Source organism: Lepus europaeus, chromosome 2, assembly GCF_033115175.1.
Source record: "Lepus europaeus isolate LE1 chromosome 2, mLepTim1.pri, whole genome shotgun sequence".
Lineage (NCBI taxonomy): Eukaryota > Metazoa > Chordata > Mammalia > Lagomorpha > Leporidae > Lepus > Lepus europaeus.
Genome location: NC_084828.1, coordinates 145,408,916 through 145,429,648, shown reverse-complemented (window position 1 = coordinate 145,429,648; position 20,733 = coordinate 145,408,916). Strand labels below are relative to the sequence as shown.

The following is a 20,733-nucleotide window of genomic DNA, read 5'->3' as shown; positions in this document are numbered from 1 at the left end:
AATGAACAAGACACCCCAAACTAAGATTATGAAGATGATGAGATGGAAGAAATGCAAGATACAGATTTCAAAAAATTTATGATAAGATCATTTAGAAGTGTTCAAAAACAAATGCTTGAGCTACATAATTCCTTACTGGACAGGATAGAAAATCCCATTCGTGAAAATGAAATCTTAAGGAGGAATCAAAATGAAACGCAGAAACTAGTAGAACAGGAAAGTGTGATAGTGAAGAGAAATTAAAATGAAATGAAGAATTCAACAGATCAAATGACAAACACATTAGAGAGCCTTAAAAACAGAGTCCGTGAAATACAAGAGAGAATATCAGACTTAGAAGACAGAGCACACGAAAGGAAACAGGCAAACCAAAGAAAAGAAGAGGAAATTAGAAATCTAAAAAATATTGTTGGGAATCTACAGGATACTACTAAAAAAAACCAACATTCGGGTTCTAGGAGTTCCTGAAGGCATGGAGAGAGAGAGAGAGAAAGGATTAGAAGGCCTTTTTAGTGAGATACTTGAAGAGAACTTCCTGGGTCTGGAGAAGGATAGAGACATCCTAGCTCAGGAACCTCACAGAACCCCGAGTAAACATGACCAAAAGAGATCTTCACCATGACACGTTGTTATCAAACTCATCACAGTGAAACATAAAGAAAAGATCCTAAAAGGTGCAAGAGAGAAACGTCAGATTACTCTCAGAGGATCTCCAATTAGACTCACAGCAGACTTCTCATCAGAAACCCTATAGGCTAGGAGGGAATGGCGAGATATAGCCCAGGTACTAAGAGAGAAAAACTGCCAGCTCAGAATATTATATCCTGCAAAGCTCTCATTTGTGAATGAAGGGGAAATAAAGACCTTTCATAGGAAACAGAAATGGAAAGAATTTGTCGCCACTCGTCCAACCCTGCAAAAGATGCTTAAAGGTGTGTTACACACAGAAACACAGAAACACAGTCATCAATATGAAAGAAGGTAAAGGAAGGAAACCTCACAGCAAAAGATCACAGGAAGTTCAAAGCATGTATTAGAAAATATATTTGGGAAATGGCAGGGCAAAGTTACTACTTATCAATAGTCACATTGAACGTTAATGGCCTGAACTGTCCAGTTAAAAGACACAGGTTGGATGACTGGGTCAAGGAACAAAAACCATCTATTTGCTGCTTACAAGAAACACATCTTTCCAACAAAGATGCATGCAAACTGAAAGTGAAAGGCTGAAAAAAGATATGCCATGCCAACAGAAATGAAAAAAGAGTGGATGTAGCCACCATAATATCAGACAAAATAAACTTTAACATAAAAACTGTTGAGAAAGACAAAGAGGGACACTATATAATGATTAAGGGATCAATTCAACAGGAAGATATAACGAATATCAATGTATATGCACCTAATTACAGGGCACCGGTTTATTTAAAAGATTTGTTAAGGGACTTAAAGGGAGACTTAGACACCAATACAATAGTACTGGGGAAGTTCAATACTCCACTCTCAGAAATAGACAGATCATCCAGACAGAAGATCAACAAGGAGAAAGTAGATTTAAACTACATTATAGCCCAAATGGATCTAACAGATATCTACAGCAATTTTCATCCTACACATAAAGAATTTACATTCTTCTCAGCAGTACATGAAACTTACTCTAGGATTGATCACATACTAGGCCATGAAGCAAGCCTCAGCAAATTCAAAAGAATTAGAATCATACGATGCAGCTTCTCATACCACAGAGGAATGAAGTTTGAAATCAGCACATTCAGAAATCTACCAACAATAGATGCTGGAGAGGATGTGGGGAAAAAGGGACACTAACCCACTGTTGGTGGGAATGCAAACTGGTTAAGCCACTATGGAAATCAGTCTAGAGATTCCTCAGAAACCTGAATATAACCCTACCATACAACCCAGCCATCCCACTCCTTGGAACTTACCCAAAGGAAATTAAATTGGCAAACAAAAAAGCCATCTGCACATTAATGTTTACTGCAGCTCAATTCACAATAGCTAAGACCTGGAACCAACCTAAATGCCCATCAACAGTAGACTAGATAAAGAAATTATGGGACATGTACTCTATAGAATACTATACAGCAGTCAAAAACAATGAAATCTGGTCATTTATAACAAGATGGAGGAATCTGGAAAACATCATGCTGAGTGAATTAAGCCACTCCCAAAGAGACAAATATCATATGTTTTCCCTGATCGGCGACAACTAACTGAGCACCAAAAGGGAAACCTGTTGAAGTGAAATGGACACTATGAGAAACAGTGTCTTGATCAGCCCTTGTCCTGACTGTTGATGCACAATGCAATACTTTATCCCTTTTAGTATTTTTTTTGTTCTAGTACTAGTGGTTGAACTCTGTAATTAACAATTATTCTTAGGTGCTTAAATTTAACTGAAAAGTGATCCCTGTTAAGTATAAGAGTGGGAAAAAGAGAGGGAGGAGATGTACAATTTGGGACATGCTTAATCGGACTTGCCCCAAACGGTGGAGTTAGAAATGTGCCAAGGGTTCCAGTTCAATCCCATGAAGGTTGCATGTACCAATGCCATCTCACTAGTCAAAGCGATCAATTTCAGTTCACAATTGATCACATTGATAGGTCTAAGAGTTAAAGGGATCAGACAAACAAGACTAGTGTCTGCTAATACTAACTGATAGAATAAAAATGGGAAAAAAACGATCCAACATGGGAAGCGGGATACACAGCAGACTCATAGAATGGCAGATGTCCTAAACAACACTCTGGCCTCAGAATCAGCCCTTAAGGCATTCGGATCTGGCTGAAGAACCCATGAGAGTATTTTAGGCATGGAAAGCCAAGACACTCTGGCAAAAAAACAAACAAACAAACAAAAAAAAAAACCAAAAACAAAAAAAACACACACACACAAACACCTAAATGAAAGATCTCTGCAAGTGAGATCCCAGTGGAAAGAATGGGCCATCAAAGAAGGAGGTACCTTTCTCTGAAGGGAGGAGAGAACTTCCACTTTGGCTATGACCCTGGTGGAATAAGATCGAAGTCGTTGAACTCAAAAGGCTTCCATAGCCTTGGCAACTCATGACTAGAGCCTAGGGAGATTACTGACACCATAAACAAGCGTGTCAAATTGTTAAGTCAACAACAGGAGTCACTGTGTACTTATTCCTCATGTGGGATCTGTCCTTAATGGGTTGTCCAATGTGAAGTAATGCTATAACTAGTAATGAAACAGTATTTTACACTTTATTTTCTGTGTGGGTGCAAGCTGATGAAATCTTAATATATGCTAAACTGATCTTCTGTATATAAAGATAATTGAAAATGAATCTTGATGTGAATGGAATGGAAGAGGGAGCAGGAGATGGGAGGAGTGCAAGTGGGAGGGAAGTTATGGGGGGGGAAGCCATTGTAATCCATAAACTATACTTTGGAAATTTATATTTACTAACTAAATGTTAAAAAAAAATCAGTAAGTAAAGATCAACAGGCAGTGGAATGACCCTGAAAGTGTTACAAAGAAAAGTAACTGTACCAAGATTTCTATTATGAAGCAAAACCATCTTTCTCAAATGAAGATGAAACAACTATGTTTCCAGATAAATACAGAAAACTTGCTGTTTGTTAGCTGACTTGCCATGTAAGAACCCAAAAGGAAGACATTGAATCTGAAAGGAAGTAGGACTGAAATCCATGGACAAAAAAAGGAATAAATGTTAACAAGAGGGCAAAAGATGATAAAAAATATTTTTTTTTTGTAATTTTGTTCTAAGAGCTAAGACTGTACACACTGATAACGAAACAGTGTACTATTGGTTTGGTAACATGAACATAAATTTCATATGATAACGAAAGAAGGGCTACAAAAATGCAGCTATATCAAGCAAAAATACTATATTTTTCTGAAATTAAGTCATGTTAATGAGATGTAGTTTCTGATAATTTATTAAGAAAATGACTGTTAGACCAGATAAAACTAAAGATCCAAATTATGCTTTTTTTTTTTTACAGGCAGACTGGACATTGAGACAGAGAGAAACAAATTATGTTTCTTATGCTATGTGTAAGCGACATACTTCATATTCAAAGACACAAATAGATGGAGAGTCAAAGAATAAACCCAGATGTACACCAAATAATGACTGGATTAAAAAAAAAATCTCACTCGAACTCTGCCATTCTAATACATAAATTAAGTAAACAAAAGGTGGGGGCTGGCAATATGGCATAACAGTTAGTCATTGAAAATCTTTATACGAAGAAAAGCCTGGGCCAAAAGCTTTTTCCTGATAAATTAAACCACATAAATAATTTTTCAAACAAGAAACAATAAAAGAGAACACATCTAAGTATATTCTATGAGGCTGATATCAAGACTAACATTCCTTATGAAAGTATATGCAATAATTCTTAAAAAATATTAGCAAACAATTCAGTAGCAAATAAAAATCACTGTACACCAGGACTACCTTAAATTTTTCTCACAATACAAGGCTGGTATAATACTTAAAAATCAATTAGTGGGCACCATGGCTCGCTAGGGTAATCTTCCGCCTGCAGCGCCAGCATTCAGGGTTCTAGTCCCGGTCCAGGCACCAGATTCTGTTCTGGTTGCCTCTCTTCCAGTCCAGCTCTCTGCTGTGGTCCGGGAAGGTAATGGAGGATGGCCCAAGTGCTTGGGCCCTGCACCCGCATGGGAGACCAGGAGGAAGCACCTGGTTCCTGGCTTCAGATCGGCGCAGCGCGCCGGCCGTAGCAGCCATTTATGGGGTGAACCAACGGAAGGAAGACCTTTCTCTCTGTCTCTCTCTCTCACTGTCTAACTTTGCCTGTCAAAAAAAAAAAAAAAAAAAAGAAAAAAAAAAAAGAAAAAGAAAAACAAAAAATGTATTAGTGTAATATGTTGTATTAACAGAATAAAGAAAAAGATCTGCTTGACCACCTCAATTGAAACAAAATCAAACAACCATGAAAAAACACCTAACAAATCACGCTAGAAAGGAACCTCCTCATTCTAATAATGGTCATCTTTACTAAACCCGTAGCTACCATCATCACACTTACTCCTCTTTTTGCATTTGATTTTTATTTAAAAACTTTTAAAGAATGTATTCATTATTTGAGAGTCAAACAGCCAGAGAGATTGAGAAAGAATAGGTAGAGAGCTACCATCTTCTGATTCACCACCCAAATGCCTGTAATATCTGGGATTGGACTATACAAAAACAGGGGCCAGGAACACAAGGCAGGTCCCATATGTGAATGGCAAGGACTGGATCACTTGAATTATCACAGGCTGCCTCCCAGGGTACTGTCAGCAGGAAGCTGGAATTGAGAGTGGAACTAGGACTTGAATCCAGGCACTCTGATATCAGATATGGGCATCACAAGTGAAGTCCTAACTGCTATGCCAATGCCTGCCCCTATTTTTATTTTCAACTGATACATAATAATTGTTACTATTTGATACACTGTACATTCTGTAATGATCAAAACAGGTAACTGGAATATCCATAATCCGAAAATTAATATTTCTTTGAAATTTGAAATCCCCTCTTGAAATATACAATGAATTATTGCTAATTTCATTTGCCTTACAACTTCTCTCCACTACCCCTCACCCATTACTCTCCTTAGATTCTAATGACCATTATTCTATCTTCAACTTCCTTAAGTGTAATTTTATGACAATCCATGGATGAGGTTATGAGGTATTTGCTTTTTTGTGCCTGATTTACTTTACTTAAAATATCCTCCAAGGTTCACACAAGTTGTTACACATGACAGAATTTCATTCTTTTGGTATGGCTGAGTAAATGGAGGATACTTCAAAATGTTCATGGAGGGGTGGCCGCTGCAGCATCACAGGTAAAGCCGCTGCCTGCAGTGCCAGCATCCCTTATGGGAACCAGCAAGAATCCCAGCTGATCCTCTTCTAATCCAGCTCTCTGCTATGGCCTGGGAAAGCAGTAGAAGATGGTCCAAGTCCTTGGGTCCCATCACCCACATGGGACACTGGGAAGAAGCTCTCGGCTCCTAGCTTTGGATGAGCCCAGCTCCAGCCATTGGGGCCAATTGGGCAGGGAACCAGTGAATGGAAGACCTCTTTCTCTCTCCTTCTCCTTCAAATAAATAAAAAATCTTAAAACAAAAACAAAAACAAAATGTTCATGGAAAATGAAATTAAAATTTATTTTGGTATAAAGGAATTTTGAAATCCAGGCATATGAATTATCTATTAAAAGTTTAAGGAAAACTTGAATGAAAAAACTACACAAAATTAAAAAAAAAAATCACTGCAGCAAAATAAACTTATCTTTTCCCCATGAACTTCCTGAAGTGCCCTTGTATTTCATTCTGTATATATATTCTACATTTTTTCAGCCATTTGTCCGTCAGTGGACATGTAAGCTGAGTCTGTATTTTGGCTACCATGAATCCCGCAATAAACATAGGGATGCAGATGTCTCTTCAACATATTAATATTTCCCTTAGCTAAATATCCAGTGGTGGGATTATTGCATCTTACTTTTTCTGAGATTTTTATGAGAAATTTCTATACTGTTTTCTATAACAGCTGTACTAACTTACATTTTTACCAATAGTGTAAGAAAATTCCTATTTCCCTGCATCCTGGACAATATTTGTTGTTTTTTGTCCATCTGATCACAGCCATTTTAAGTAGTGTGAGATGATAGCTCATTGTGTGTTTAATTTGCATTTCCCTCATTGTTGGTATTGTTAAGATTATGAGTAAAACAAAGGTATCCCTCATACTACTTCTATTCAATATAATACTGAAGATTTCAGGCAGTAAAATAAAGGGAAAAGAAGAAGAAAACTAAAGATACAGAGAAGAAAGAATTAAATCTGCTATTATTCACAGATGACATGAACTTGTATATAAAAATTTGTAAAAAATGAACAAAAAGCCCTTATGAAACCCCAATCCCTAACCACCAGGATAAAGGCAATCTCCTTTAAATATTAAATCAAATATTTAGAAATCAGCAAATAAGAATCTAAAACAGAAACTAAAAATTCCATTCACAGCAACATAAAAAAATGAAAACTCTTAGAAATAAATTTAACAAAATAATTTAAAATTTCTACACTGAAAATTATAAAAGGCTAAGAGAAATCTAAACAATAATTAAATCAACAGAGAACACAAATCTCTGTTTATGGATTGGAAGCGAACATTGTTAAGAGTTTCATTCTCAGCCAGCGTCACGGCTCAATAGGCTAATCCTCTGCCTTACGGCGCCGGCACACCGGTTCTAGTCCCGGTCGGGGCGCCGGATTCTGTCCTGGTTGTCCCTCTTCCAGGCCAGCCCTCTGCTATACCCCGGGAGTGCAGTGGAGGATGGCCCAAGTGCTTGGGCCCTGCACCCACATGGGAGACCAGGAGAAGCACCTGGCTCCTGGCTTCGGATCAGCACAATGTGCCAGCTACAGTGCGCCAGCCGTGGCGGCCATTGGAGGGTGAACCAACGGCAAAGGAAGACCTTTCTCTCTGTCTCTCTCACTGTCCACTCTGCCTGTCAAAAAAAAAAAAAAAAGAGTTTAATTCTGGGGGCCGGTGCTGTGGTGCAGTGGGTTAAAGACCCAGCTTGCAGTGCCGGCATCACAAATGGGCACCGGTTCAAGTCCTGGCTGCTCCACTTCCAATCCAACTCTCTGCTGTGGCCTATGAGAGCAGAAGATGGCCCAAATCCTTGGGCCCCTGCACCTTCATGGGAGACCTGGAAGAAGCTCCTGGTTGCTGTCATTTGGAGAATGAACCAGCAGAATGGAAGACCTCTCTCTCTCTCTGGCTCTACCTCTTTCTGTAACTCTGTCTTTCAAATAAATAAAAGATAATACTTAAAAAAAAGGAGACTAATTCTTTTCAATTTTTGGTACACAGATTCACTGTAATCCTTTTCAAAATTTCAGAAACTTTTGTGTAAAAAGTGACATGCTGATCCTAAAACTTCTATAAAATAAAATTGTAAAAGACCAAAGTAAAAAAAATTTTCGAAAAACAACAAATTAGCATAATTCATGCTGCCTTGATTTGAAGAGAGATTTATTTATTTGAAAGGCAGTTACAGAGAAGCTTTAGGGAGAAGGACAGGGAGAGAGAGAGCGAGCGAGCAAGGAAGAGGGGGAGAGAGAGGACAAAGATAACTTCAGTCACATGGTTCATGCCCCAAAAGGCTGCAAAGCAGCTAGAAATCCAGAGCTCCACCGAGGTTTCATAGGTGGGTGGCAGGGGCCTAAGCATATGGGCTGTCTTTTGCTGCCTTGTCAGGCAACCAGCAGGGAGATGGATCACAAGTAAAGCAGTCAGAACTTTAACTTGCGCTGTGATAATGAATGCTGGCATGGCAGGTGAAGGCTTAATCCATTGTGCCACAATGCGGGCCTGTACATTATTTAATTTAAAAATGTATTCTAAAACTATTTGGTGCAGTGGTATAAGGATAGTGAAACTAGAAATTTGAAACTAAAACTACGTATTTATGTTCAATTAATTTTCAGAAAAAGTACTAAGAATACAATTGGAAGAAGGCAGTCTTTGATTACATGGTAGACAACTGAGTGTCTATTTGCAAAATATAGACTTACATTTTTATATCATGCCATATATAAAAATTGGGTTAGACAATCATATCTTTAACAGAAAAGATAGAATGGTTAAACTTCCAGAATAAAACAGAAGAGGCCTTTGAGTTGGTGAGACTATTCACAGATGTGCAACCAAAAGCATGAATATAGAAAAAAACCTGTTAATCAGACTTCATACAAATTGAAAATATGTTCTTTAACAGTCACCATGAAGAAGATGAAAGAACAACATACTGGAAAAAACATTTGCATATTATGTATCTGATAATGGATTTGTATCAAGAATACAAAAATTACTCCTATAAACTAGTCTCTCAAGAATTGTTTAATAGAAAACAGTAAAGATAGAGAAGACTTGAACACTATCAACCAATATGATGACCTAACTGACAAAACACTAGCCAACAAATGCTGAATGTATTTTCTTCTCTTTAGGAAACAGAACATTTACAACATAGACTATACTGTAAACCATTTAAAAAAAAAAAAAACTTCAATAAATTTAAAAGAACTAAAACTATGTTCTAAGACTATAATGATATTGAAATAGAAATCAATATCAGGACAATATCTGGAAGATTCTCACACAGGTTTAAGGTTACTATGCTAAATAATCCATGAGTCAACTAAGCAAACCAAAGGGAAGTTGGAGAGTATTCTGAATTGATGAATGCAAACACAACATACCCAAATTTAGGAGAAATAGTTAAAGCAGTGCTATGAGAAAAATTTAAATTCATGTATTAGAAAAAAAGAAAGGTCTCAAATCAACAATTTTAGTTCCGCCTAGAGAAACTAAAAGAGCAAACAAAAGTGAAACTCAAAATAAGGAGAAGAAAGGAAATAAAAGAACATAAATCAGTGAAACAAACAGAAAAAACTGAAGAAACTCAATGTAACCAAAATCTCATTCTTTAAGTAAAACCAGTAAAATTAATTAGCTCCAGATATATTAACCAGAGAAAATAAAAAAATGGGGAAAAGGGCAAGAGAAATAAAATCACCAAAATTATAAATAACTTTATGCTGACAGTTAAATATAATTTAACATATATGAATATTTATTTCTTATAAGACATAAACCATTGAAGGTTACTTATAAAAACAGATAACTGGAATAACCCTGTATCTAGTTAAAGACATTTAATTTGTAGTTAAAAACACTATTAACAACAAAAAAAATCTCTAGGTCCCAATGGTAGAATTCATATCCGAAGAACAAATAACACCAATTCTATTCAACTGCTATAGAATATAAAGAAAAGAATAACTGTGTACTTCAAGAAGTCAACAGAATAATGGGATGAAAAAATAAATTCCTGGAAAATCCATATTATGAAAGAACTATGCATATCTTCAAAATTTTGTATCAAAATGTACTTTTAATTCCACTTTTCCAGGTATCATCATATATTATTTATGAGGGTTTTATTCCATGAATTCATATTAGCAGCTGAAAACCAATCAATTTAATCACCACATTAACAGTGTTAAAAAGAGAAAACCATATAGTCATCTCAATAGAGGTAGAAAAGCGCTTGACAAAATCTAGCATCCATTCCTTACAAAAACTCTCAGGAAACATGAAGGAAATGTCAATCTGTCAAAGGGCATCTATGAAAAACTTAAAGCTAGTAACATATTTAATGAGGGAAAGATGCTAATTTTGCTTTAAGAATGAACCTAGACCAAACAACAAGGAGTACATATTGCATAATTCCATTCCTTCAAAATTCCAGAAATGCAAAACAAATTAGACGGCAGATGAATCAGTACATGAGGAATTACAAATAGCCATGAAAAAACTTCGAAGATGATGAACATATTCCATTATTTTGCTTGTGGTGGTGCAGTTTATCTTATATCTATTACAATTCCATAAACCTGTGGTTAAAAAAAAATGGAAAGGCCGGCGCCGTGGCTCAACAGGCTAATCCTCCGCCTTGCGGCGCCGGCACACCGGGTTCTAGTCCCGGTCGGGGCACCGATCCTGTCCCGGTTGCCCCTCTTCCAGGCCAGCTCTCTGCTGTGGCCAGGGAGTGCAGTGGAGGATGGCCCAAGTGTTTGGGCTCTGCACCCCATGGGAGACCAGGAGAAGCACCTGGCTCCTGCCATCGGAACAGCGCGGTGCGCTGGCCGCAGCGCGCTACCGCGGCGGCCATTAGAGGGTGAACCAACGGCAAAGGAAGACCTTTCTCTCTGTCTCTCTCTCTCACTGTCCACTCTGCCTGTCAAAAAAAAAAAAAAAAAAAAAGGAAAGACAGCCTAGCACGTACATGACAGCTCTTGCTGCCTCTCTTCAAATAAATACGTCAATTATGCATTAAGAGTATAGTTAATGCAAAAAAGTAGATGCAAAGCTGCACTTAAGACAGTCAGCCTTGGCCCTCTTTCAATATGTCTTTCTATGTACTTCAAATTAAAATGTGTAAGTCCTGTTAACATATCAAAGTTATTTATCAAATGATTTGTTTTATTTATGTGAATTGACTAACTAGTTTCAAGTGTATCTGAAAAGTGCCATTACCTAGTCTATTTTCTTGTACATATTTCTGTGTCACTTATAATTGACAGAATGTAACAGTTATATGGTTATAATTTACTATTTCTATGAGAAATATGCTTTTTTACAATGTAGTGTTTTAATACGACATAAATACTTTCCTAACAGCTTCTACATAGTTGAAGGTAAATAAGTTACAGGATACAAGAAGTACTGCATTATCTGTGGGCGCCCTTTTCTGTCCTCTTTTCTCCCATCTTCACAGAGTCTTTGGAAAAAAAGATTATTGGTTAACTTTATTATGGGTTAAGTCAGCACCATAGAGCAAGAAATAGGGTATTACATTTTTACAAATGTGGAAACAATAATATTCTATTAAGTCATTAACTTAAGAATCTTATTAATTAGTATACCATCAGCAAAATCCAAGTACACAGACTGCCTCCAAAAATATATGTGTTAAAACTGGAATGCATGGCAACAGTAGTAGTGGTGCTGGTGCCATTTATTACAGAGATACAGACTATTCACGCAGCATTTATTAGCAAAGGAAGAAATACAAATAATAAATTTTCCAAAAAACAAGTTATTATTAGCAGAGTTGTGTAGCTTTAATAATTAATATGGGGTATAACAGTTGAAGTTAAAAGTCTTCTAAAAAAATCCCTTACCGGTATCTATGAACAAATATGCCCTTAAAAATAGAGTTCATCATATTTTCGATTTCATCCTGATTTTCTTGTAGCTGAAATTAAAAAAAAAAGGAAAATAATAAAATGTAAATTGAAATACTTATTGATTGTCAGTATCAGTCTGAGCAGTTACCAATTTTTTTCTCACTTGTTGTAAAAGAGATGTCTCAAATTACCAGCATACTTGGATTATTTCTACAGCTTTACCACTTTGCTGGAATCGTTCATGCTTGTCTTTCTCTAGACACATACTACACATAACTATACCAAGGAGCTGTGCTGGTATGGTTAAGAGTAATCAGACTATTTGTAAAATATCTGCTTTGAGGATAGGTGGCCTGCTGTGTAAGAAACTTGTTATTCTGAACATTATTCTACATCTGACGAGCCCACAACTGAATATATGATCAGGTTCTCAAAATAGGAGGTTATCACAAAAAACATAAGGATTCTGGCCACTAGCTGTAGAATGTAGCAACCAAAAGAAAATAAAAGAATATTACATAAAATATAAAAGTTTTATCAGAGTTAAAGTCTGAGTTTATTCACTACTCAGAAGTAACAAAAGCACTAGGAAAAATGACATTCCAGGTGCTATTTATCATCCTAATTTGTTCTCTAATTTGTTGTGTAATAATCAGTGAAATATTTACTTTTATTATATATACAAATGAAACAATAAAATTCTTTTAGACTTATTTTGTTGTTTTTTGTTACAATTTTTACTGAAATAAGTTGGGAAACATAAATGTTACTGAACTTACGCTGGTTATCTCCTGATAATTCCTTCATTAAACTGAAAATATGCTAAGTTAAAAATGTACTTAATATACCCAACCTACCGAACATCATAGCTTAGTACAAAAAAAGACTATCTTAAACATGCCCTAGATGCATACTACACAATGACTAACAAGAAAAAGTGGTACTGTGGCTATGTGTGGTCAGACTATTTCCAAAATATCAACTGCTTTGGAATACTTAAATTAGCCTACAGTTGGGCAAAATCATCTAACACAAAGCACATTTTATATGGAAACAGAAAAAAACTGTTTTACACCTCAGGTACACATACTTTGAAGACATGATGGGATGCAAAAAATGATGGTTTCCTAATACACAGTAGAGTATTGGCTGTTTTACCATCATGATAAGGATAATGCGACAAACTGGAAGCTTATGGCTTCCTGCCACAGCTCAGAATCACAAGATTATACTACATACTGCAGCCAAGGAAATGAAAACCCAAAATATGAAGTACAATTTCTACCGAATGTGTACTTCTTTTGCACCATCAGAAAGCCAAAAATCCTAACTGGAGCCATCAAAAGCCAGGGACCATCTGTACTTTTTTATTATTTAAACTACTCCAACTTTACTACAAGTTTTAAAAATTACTTCTGCTCCATTATATAAAAATTTTAATTTTTAAGAGGAATCACGTTAGTGCACGGCACTGAATAAAACTCAGTTCCAGTATTTACTGCCATATTTCAAGTTTGGTATATGTATGGGTTAAATTGTGTTTCAAAAATGTATGTTTATGTCCCAATCCCTAGTATCTCAGAATATGATTTTATTTGGAAACAGCATTCTGGCAGATGTTATTTCATAAAGATGGGACCATAAACAAGTAGGATGGGTTCCTAATTCAATATAAATGGTGACCTTATGAGAAAAATAAATTTGGAGACAAACAAAAAGGAAGGATATCAGGTAAAGACGGGTGGTAGGTTGCTACAAGCCAAGAAACCAGAAGCTATGATAGAACCTTATGTCTTCACAGGGGGCACAGCCTTGCCAAAACCTCAATTTTAGAATTCTAGCTTCTGAAACTTTGAGATAATGACTTTCATTTCTTGAAGCCACTGTTTGGGATATTTTCTTACAGTAGCTCCATTTTAAAAAAATATATAGTACAGATAGTAATTTAATCATAAGATTTTTTTTTTTTTGCTTTTTGTCCCGTTATAACACACTGCCCATTATTCATATGACATTTCTTTGAAACAATGTGGTATTATTCCTTTGAGAAAAGACTTGTACTGCAGATATAAAATTGTATTTCATATTGGATGAAAAAATGTTTTCTGGAAGTCCTAATTTTTCAATTCTGCACATATTTCAACAACATGATATTTATTTCAAAGTTACCATAAGTGTCATATTTACTGCTTAATTAAAGACTTTATTGTTGCCCTGCAAATAAGATGATGGGTTTAAAAATCCACTTTAAAATCATTTTCAATACATATACGGAAATGTTATAAAATTGCTACCAATCACAGGAATGCCTTACACATGAACTGAAATTTGTTTGGCTCAGTTTTTTTTTTTTATTTTATTTTTTAAAGACTTGTCTGTTTGAAAGGCAAAGTGATAGAGGGAATGAAAGGAAAAGAGGGACAGAGGAAGAGAAAGATCTTGAGTCAAGTAGCTCATTCCCCACATGGAACCAACAGTTGAGGCTGTGGTCCCCAGTTCTGAAGTTTTAGTTTTAGACTTCCTGACAATTTTTCTATGTTACCTAATTCCCAGATCACCACCATCGTTCAAATGAAGAGGTATTATGTGATTCCCTGCTGCCATCAAACAATCACTGTTGAACATTCAGTTTCATGAGAAAACTTTAAAATCAAATAATCTGACTGAAAAATAAATGTCAAAAATGCACACAGACATTTTTACAGAGAACACAAAAACTACAAATATAGCTAGTATGTGTTTATTGAACATAAGCACAACAAAACCATTCCATGGAACAAACTTACCTCTTTACGTTTCTGAAGTAGTAACTCCAGCCTTTCATTGGCTCTCTTCCCAATCATTTTATTTCTCTCAGCTTCATACTGTCTCTGTGTATTGTCCTGATGAATACTGAGGTTTAAGGCAACATTCACCAGAGCAGTCATGAGTTTCATGGCTATGAAATAAAGGAATATTATATTACTCTCCAATGAATCAAATCTTCATCCATAAGCCCTCAAGTTATAAAGCAAATCGATGAAGAAAGGGAAGTATACAATTTCTATTTCATAATCCATGCATAACTTGAATTCTTTTAAAAAAAATTAACCTATAGAAATAAACACCATGTTTGTAATCAACATTATTTTCTCTGCCGCTGTAACAAACAATCTGACTTCTTAACATTAGCCACTTAAAAATTACCAGCAGGAAATGTTTATGTAACATTCATCAAGGCCTTCCCCAATTCCAGATACACACAGCCTAGTGAGGACATAATAATCAAGTTTAGACTTCTTTTCTGACCACCAGATCTGTGTATACAAATGCTCCTAAATGTCTTTACTTAGATGCAAAGGTGCCTTAGATGTCTACTATCAATTTGTGATCTTTAATCTCAAAGATGACCCCTCTTTCCCTTTGTTCCTAACCTCAGTGAGTTATACAACTCCCAAGACCTGAAAAACACACTAATCCACCATTTAAAATGCATTCTGTGGATTTCCAATCAACCTATTCTTGCAATCTTAGTGTTCATACACTTTCAAATTCAATAGTGTCCTTATTAGAAAAAAAAAAAGGGAAAATACTGTCCTTATTAAATATTGTCAAATTCCTATTTTATATATAGTAACAAACATGAATAACACAAAGATTAAATTTTTGTCAATTCATATGTATTTTCATTATTGAGACAGAGTTTAAGAAATACTGTCAAAGGAATAATAAATGCAAATCAAAACCACAATGAGGTTTCACCTCACCCCAGTTAGAATGGCTCACATTCAGAAATCTACCAACAATAGATGCTGGAGAGGATGTGGGGAAAAAGGGACACTAACCCACTGTTGGTGGGAATGCAAACTGGTTAAGCCACTATGGAAATCAGTCTAGAGATTCCTCAGAAACCTGAATATAACCCTACCATACAACCCAGCCATCCCACTCCTTGGAACTTACCCAAAGGAAATTAAATTGGCAAACAAAAAAGCTGTCTGCACCTTAATGTTTATTGCAGCTCAATTCACAATAGCTAAGACCTGGAACCAACCTAAATGCCCATCAACAGTAGACTAGATAAAGAAATTATGGGACATGTACTCTATAGAATACTATACAGCAGTCAAAAACAATGAAATCTGGTCATTTATAACAAAATGGAGGAATCTGGAAAACAACATGCTGAGTGAAATAAGCCAGTCCCAAAGGGACAAATAACATATGTTCTCCCTGATCAGAGACAACTGACCGAGCACCAAAAAGGAAACCTGTTGAAGTGAAATGGACACTATGAGAAACAGTGACTTGATCAGCCCTTGTCCTGACTGCTGATGAACAACTTGATCCCTTTTAGTATTTTTTTTGTCTTACTTCATAGTTTTGGTTGAACTCTGTAATTAACACACAATTATTCTTAGGTGTTTTAATTTAACTGAAAAGTGATCTCTGTTAAGTATAAGAGTGGGAATAAGAGAGGGAGGAGATATACAATTTGGGACATGCTCAATCTGACGTGCCCCAAACGGTAGAGTTAGAAACGTGCCAGGGGATTCCAAGTCAATCCCATCAAGGTGGCATGTACCAATGCCATCTCACTAGTCAAAGTGATCAATTTCAGTTCACAGTTGATCATATTGAACTCAAAAGGCCTCCATAGCCTTGGCAACTCATGTCAAGAGCCTAGGGTGATTACTGACGCCATAAACAAGAGTGTCAATTTGTTAAGTCAACAACAGGAGTCACTGTGCACTTACTCCTCATATAGGATCTCTGTCCTTAATGTGTTGTACATTGTGATTTAATGCTATAACTAGTACTCAAACAGTATTTTACACTTTATGTTCTGTGTGGGTGCAAACTGTTGAAATCTTTACTTAATATATACTAAACTGATCTTCTGTATATAAAGAGAATTGAAAATAAAAAAAAGGAATAATAAAATATTGTACTGGTAATAATTTCCCCCTTTAAGTTATTCAACTGCAAATTTTCAGTTATAAAAAAGTGAACTGTTTAGTGCTTTAGAAAAAACGATTTACGTATTGGCAAATGTATTCATTTGATTAAAATGAGCATGCATTTCTTTTAAAATATAAAAATGTCCTTTAGTTAACATGTAGAAACATATGTACAAAGGTATTTACTTTAAAATTTCACAGAACATGGAATTAAAGATTATTTTGGAACGAAAAATGTATGGAAATGCACATACTGCTACATTTGTACATATCTGTCCATTTATCACACACATATAACCAATTCGTTACTCTGAAACTCAACTTTTTTGCCAGATCCATTTTTACAGTGATTGTTTCTGCTCTTGAACCAAAATATAAAACAAAATTATTTAATTTAGTAAATATTTAGAATTACATCAAAGTCAAGGAAAATACAATTTATAAGAGCTTGTTCAGGGCACACAGATAACACCCAATGGAATGTAATTCAGTACGTACTTTTAGTTCTCTTCAGCAAAATGGCTTCAAGATCAAGGAGTTAGAAAGCACTAAAATTAACACCAACACTGATTAGAATTTACCACTAGAAGCTAATGCTTATTTGTTTTCTTGTATTAATAACTTTTCGTTTTAGTTATCCATTTCCTTTTGAACCCAGGCATTAAACTCAAACTGTCATTACGTAATGGCCATCAGCCCAGCTCAGATACATAAGCAATAAAATAGCACACTTAAACAACAACAACAAAAAAAATCAATATATGCTCAGAGTATTTAGCCTCTGAGATAAGGTATTTCTAAATACGTAAAACTGAGGCTTCACTGAAATTTTCAGTTTACTGACCAAAATATAAACAAATGACTGATAACAGCTTTAAATTTAATGAGGTAGATACAACATGTGGATTACAATATTTTATTAACTTTACTGAAAAATACTGATAGCTGCACAGAGTGCAGAGTGATAACATGAAATTTTACTGGTAGTGCTAACAGAAACATTCTATAACTTAATCCTATAGGAATTCAGCCATGATCCTGTGAATATAGGCTTTCAAGTGTCTTCTTCTTGCCTACTAAGGAAAATACTTCATTTAGTTTCCAGATTTTAACTGTTGGCTATAGAAACGGAGACCATGTTCTAGTTCACCAATAACTATACATGATCTGTTCTTCAGTGCTGACCAGAAAAGACAACACATGTAGCAGAAGTTGATATTAAGTACAAACTTCAGAATGTTTAAAACTTCCATAGCAATCTGACAACATTATGTATGTTTAATGATAATATAGCACAAATACATTTCATTTTTTTCTTTAAGTCCTTTTTGTTACATTTTACAAAAGTACTATTTAGTGACAGATTGGTAATTAGGTCTTTCAAGAAGATAGATTAAAAAGCACTTTGTTGTTTTCTTATTGATCTATCAATCAAAAATATACCAAGCATTGTATGAGGTACTACAAAGACAAACAAAAAAGTTGTGATTTTGTTTTCTAGTGAGAACATTAATAGATAATAGAAAAATGGAAAATCATGTTAGTTAAATGGTAAATACTATAAAGAAAGATAAAGTATGGCAAGAAAATAGAGAGGAAGAGTCGGGGGTAAGTGTGTTTGTCTTTGAAGGAGGTGCTATTTCAGATGATTAGTTAAGAAGGACTCTAGAGACCTTAACATTTCAGCAGGAAGTGAGAGAATGGGTATGGGATCACATTGCAGATAAGTGTTTTAGCAGATGGAATACATAGGGCAAGGGTTATGGTGTAAATTGTTATGAGAATAGACATAAAAGACCAAGGTTTTCAATGTAGCTATAACATACAAGTAGGCAAAGGCAGGAGATGAGACTAAGAGGCAAGAACAGAAGGATTCCACTAAAAGTGGTCTTCTGGTGAGATATCAGGAACCAAATCTAAATGGGGTAAAACGTACTGGAGTAATAAGAACTAGTTTGATTTATTTACTCACTTTTTAATTTTTTTTTTATTTAACTGAAAGGGAGAGAAAGAGAGAGAGAGAGAGAGAGAGAGAGAGAGAGAGAGAGAGAGAGAGAGAAAGCACACTTCCATCCATGGTTTCACTCCCCAAATGCCCACAACACCAAGGTTGGGCCAGGCCAAAGCAGTTCGGAACTTAAGCTAGGACTCCATGAGTAGCAGGGACCCAAGTACTTGAGCCATCACCACTGCCTCCCAGGATACACATAAGAAGCTGGAATTCAGACTACAGACTGGACTGGAATCCAGGCACTTGGATATGGGAGGTAGGTATCTTAACCACTATGACAAATGTTCACTCTGGTTTACATTATAAATTATTGTACCAACAGACCATAAAACAGTAAAAGTGTAAAAAGGGAAGAGAATATTGAAGGAAAGTTGAAAATACTTTGATCAATTTGCAATTATAATTCTTTTTTAAAAAAAGATTTATTTTATTTATTTGAAAGACAGAGTTAGAGAGAGAGGTAGAGACAAAGAGAGGTCTTCCATCTGATGGTTCACTCCGCAGATGGCTGCAACAGCCAAAACTGTGCGGATCCAAAGCCTGGAGCCAGGAGCCTCTTCCCGATATCCACTGTGCGTGCAGGGGCCCAAAGACTTGGGCCATCTTTTACTGCTTTCCCAAGCCATAGCAGAGAGCTGGATCAAAAGAGGAGCAGCCGGGACTAGAACCGGCATCCGTATGGGATGCCGGCACTTCAGAGCAAGGCTTTAACCTGCTGTGCCACAGCACTGGCCCCACAATGCTAATTCTTAAGATTTGGGGATGGACAAACTGAGACCAGTGATGCTGGTTGGGACTAAGGTAGCAGCAATAGATAGAAATAATTAGATACGAAATATATTTTGAAGGCAGAGCTGTAAGATTTTGTTAGATTATAATAAGAAAACAAGAGAAATAGAGAGGCAGGAGGAATTAGAAAGGTGTTTGCTTATTGTCTCTAAGAATAGATATATATTTGGAAACTACTATCAAAGACATTGGTATTTAGAATCATACGATGGGATGAAATACCCATCCAAAATATATCTTCCCATTAGAAAAGATATGGGGGGCCAGCATTGTGGCATAGTGGGTAAAGCAGCCACCCTCAATGTCAGCATCCCATATGGGATGTGTGTGGGATCATGTCCTGGCTGTTTCACTTCTGATCCAGCTCCCTGCTAATAGCCTGGGAAAAGTAGCAGAAGATGGCCCAAATAATTGAGCCTCTCCTACCCACACGGGAAACCCGAATGAAGCTCCTGGCACCTGCCTGACACAGTGCTGATTATTGCAGCCATCTAGGGAGTAAACCAGTACAAGGAAGATCTCTTTCTCTGCCTCTTCTTTCTCTCTGTAACTCTGTTTTTCAAATAAATAAATAAATTTTATAAAAAGAGATGAGACATGATTTGTGTTACAAAGGAAAGCTTACCAAGATATCTGATTTAAAAAATGCAAGATGCCTGAGTGTATATTAAATTATTTGCAAAAAGGAATGTTATTCTTTTTTATGGGCCAGTCACATTTCTTTATAGTAGTTCTTCATTTATACCACAATCAGTCTATGAAATAAAAACTATGATTTATTATTACTCCCTTCAAACATAGAGAAAAATGAGGCAGAGTTATACAGCTAATGACTGGCAGAAACATTATTTGATCACAGGCAGTCTTGCTCCATTCTATCACAATGTCTCCCACTGATTCTGTATTTGCTATTACATGCCTAATATTTCTTTGGAAAGATAAATAAGAAATCAAGAACTTTGGTTTCCTTCAGGGAAGAGAATCTGATGGATGAGGGTTATGTAGAAAAATATTTCCATATACAACATTTTCTACTTTAATTTTTAAATCATGTGACTGTATTAATTATGTCACTATCATTATTTAATAAAAAACCATGGAATTGGTTTTTAATTTTTCTTTCACGAAGGACTGAGTAAACATTAAAGAAAGAAGGTCTGAAAATCAAGTGCTGAGATAATTGAATAAGCACAA

The 20,733-nt window shown here is 35.8% G+C and overlaps 1 protein-coding gene across 5 annotated transcripts in view; it reads right to left on the bottom strand.

The window, feature by feature from the left end:
* STAG1 (STAG1 cohesin complex component) overlaps positions 1 to 20,733 on the bottom strand; it is a 362,716-nt gene that overhangs the window by 131,629 nt on the left and 210,354 nt on the right. For all 5 annotated transcript variants that reach the window (XM_062214276.1, XM_062214273.1, XM_062214286.1 and 2 more), the window contains 2 exons: positions 14,586 to 14,737; positions 11,794 to 11,867 (listed from right to left, as the gene is read on the bottom strand). In XM_062214276.1, coding sequence (XP_062070260.1) covers positions 11,794 to 11,867; positions 14,586 to 14,737 — 226 coding nt within the window. The remainder of the gene's footprint in view (positions 1 to 11,793; positions 11,868 to 14,585; positions 14,738 to 20,733) is intronic.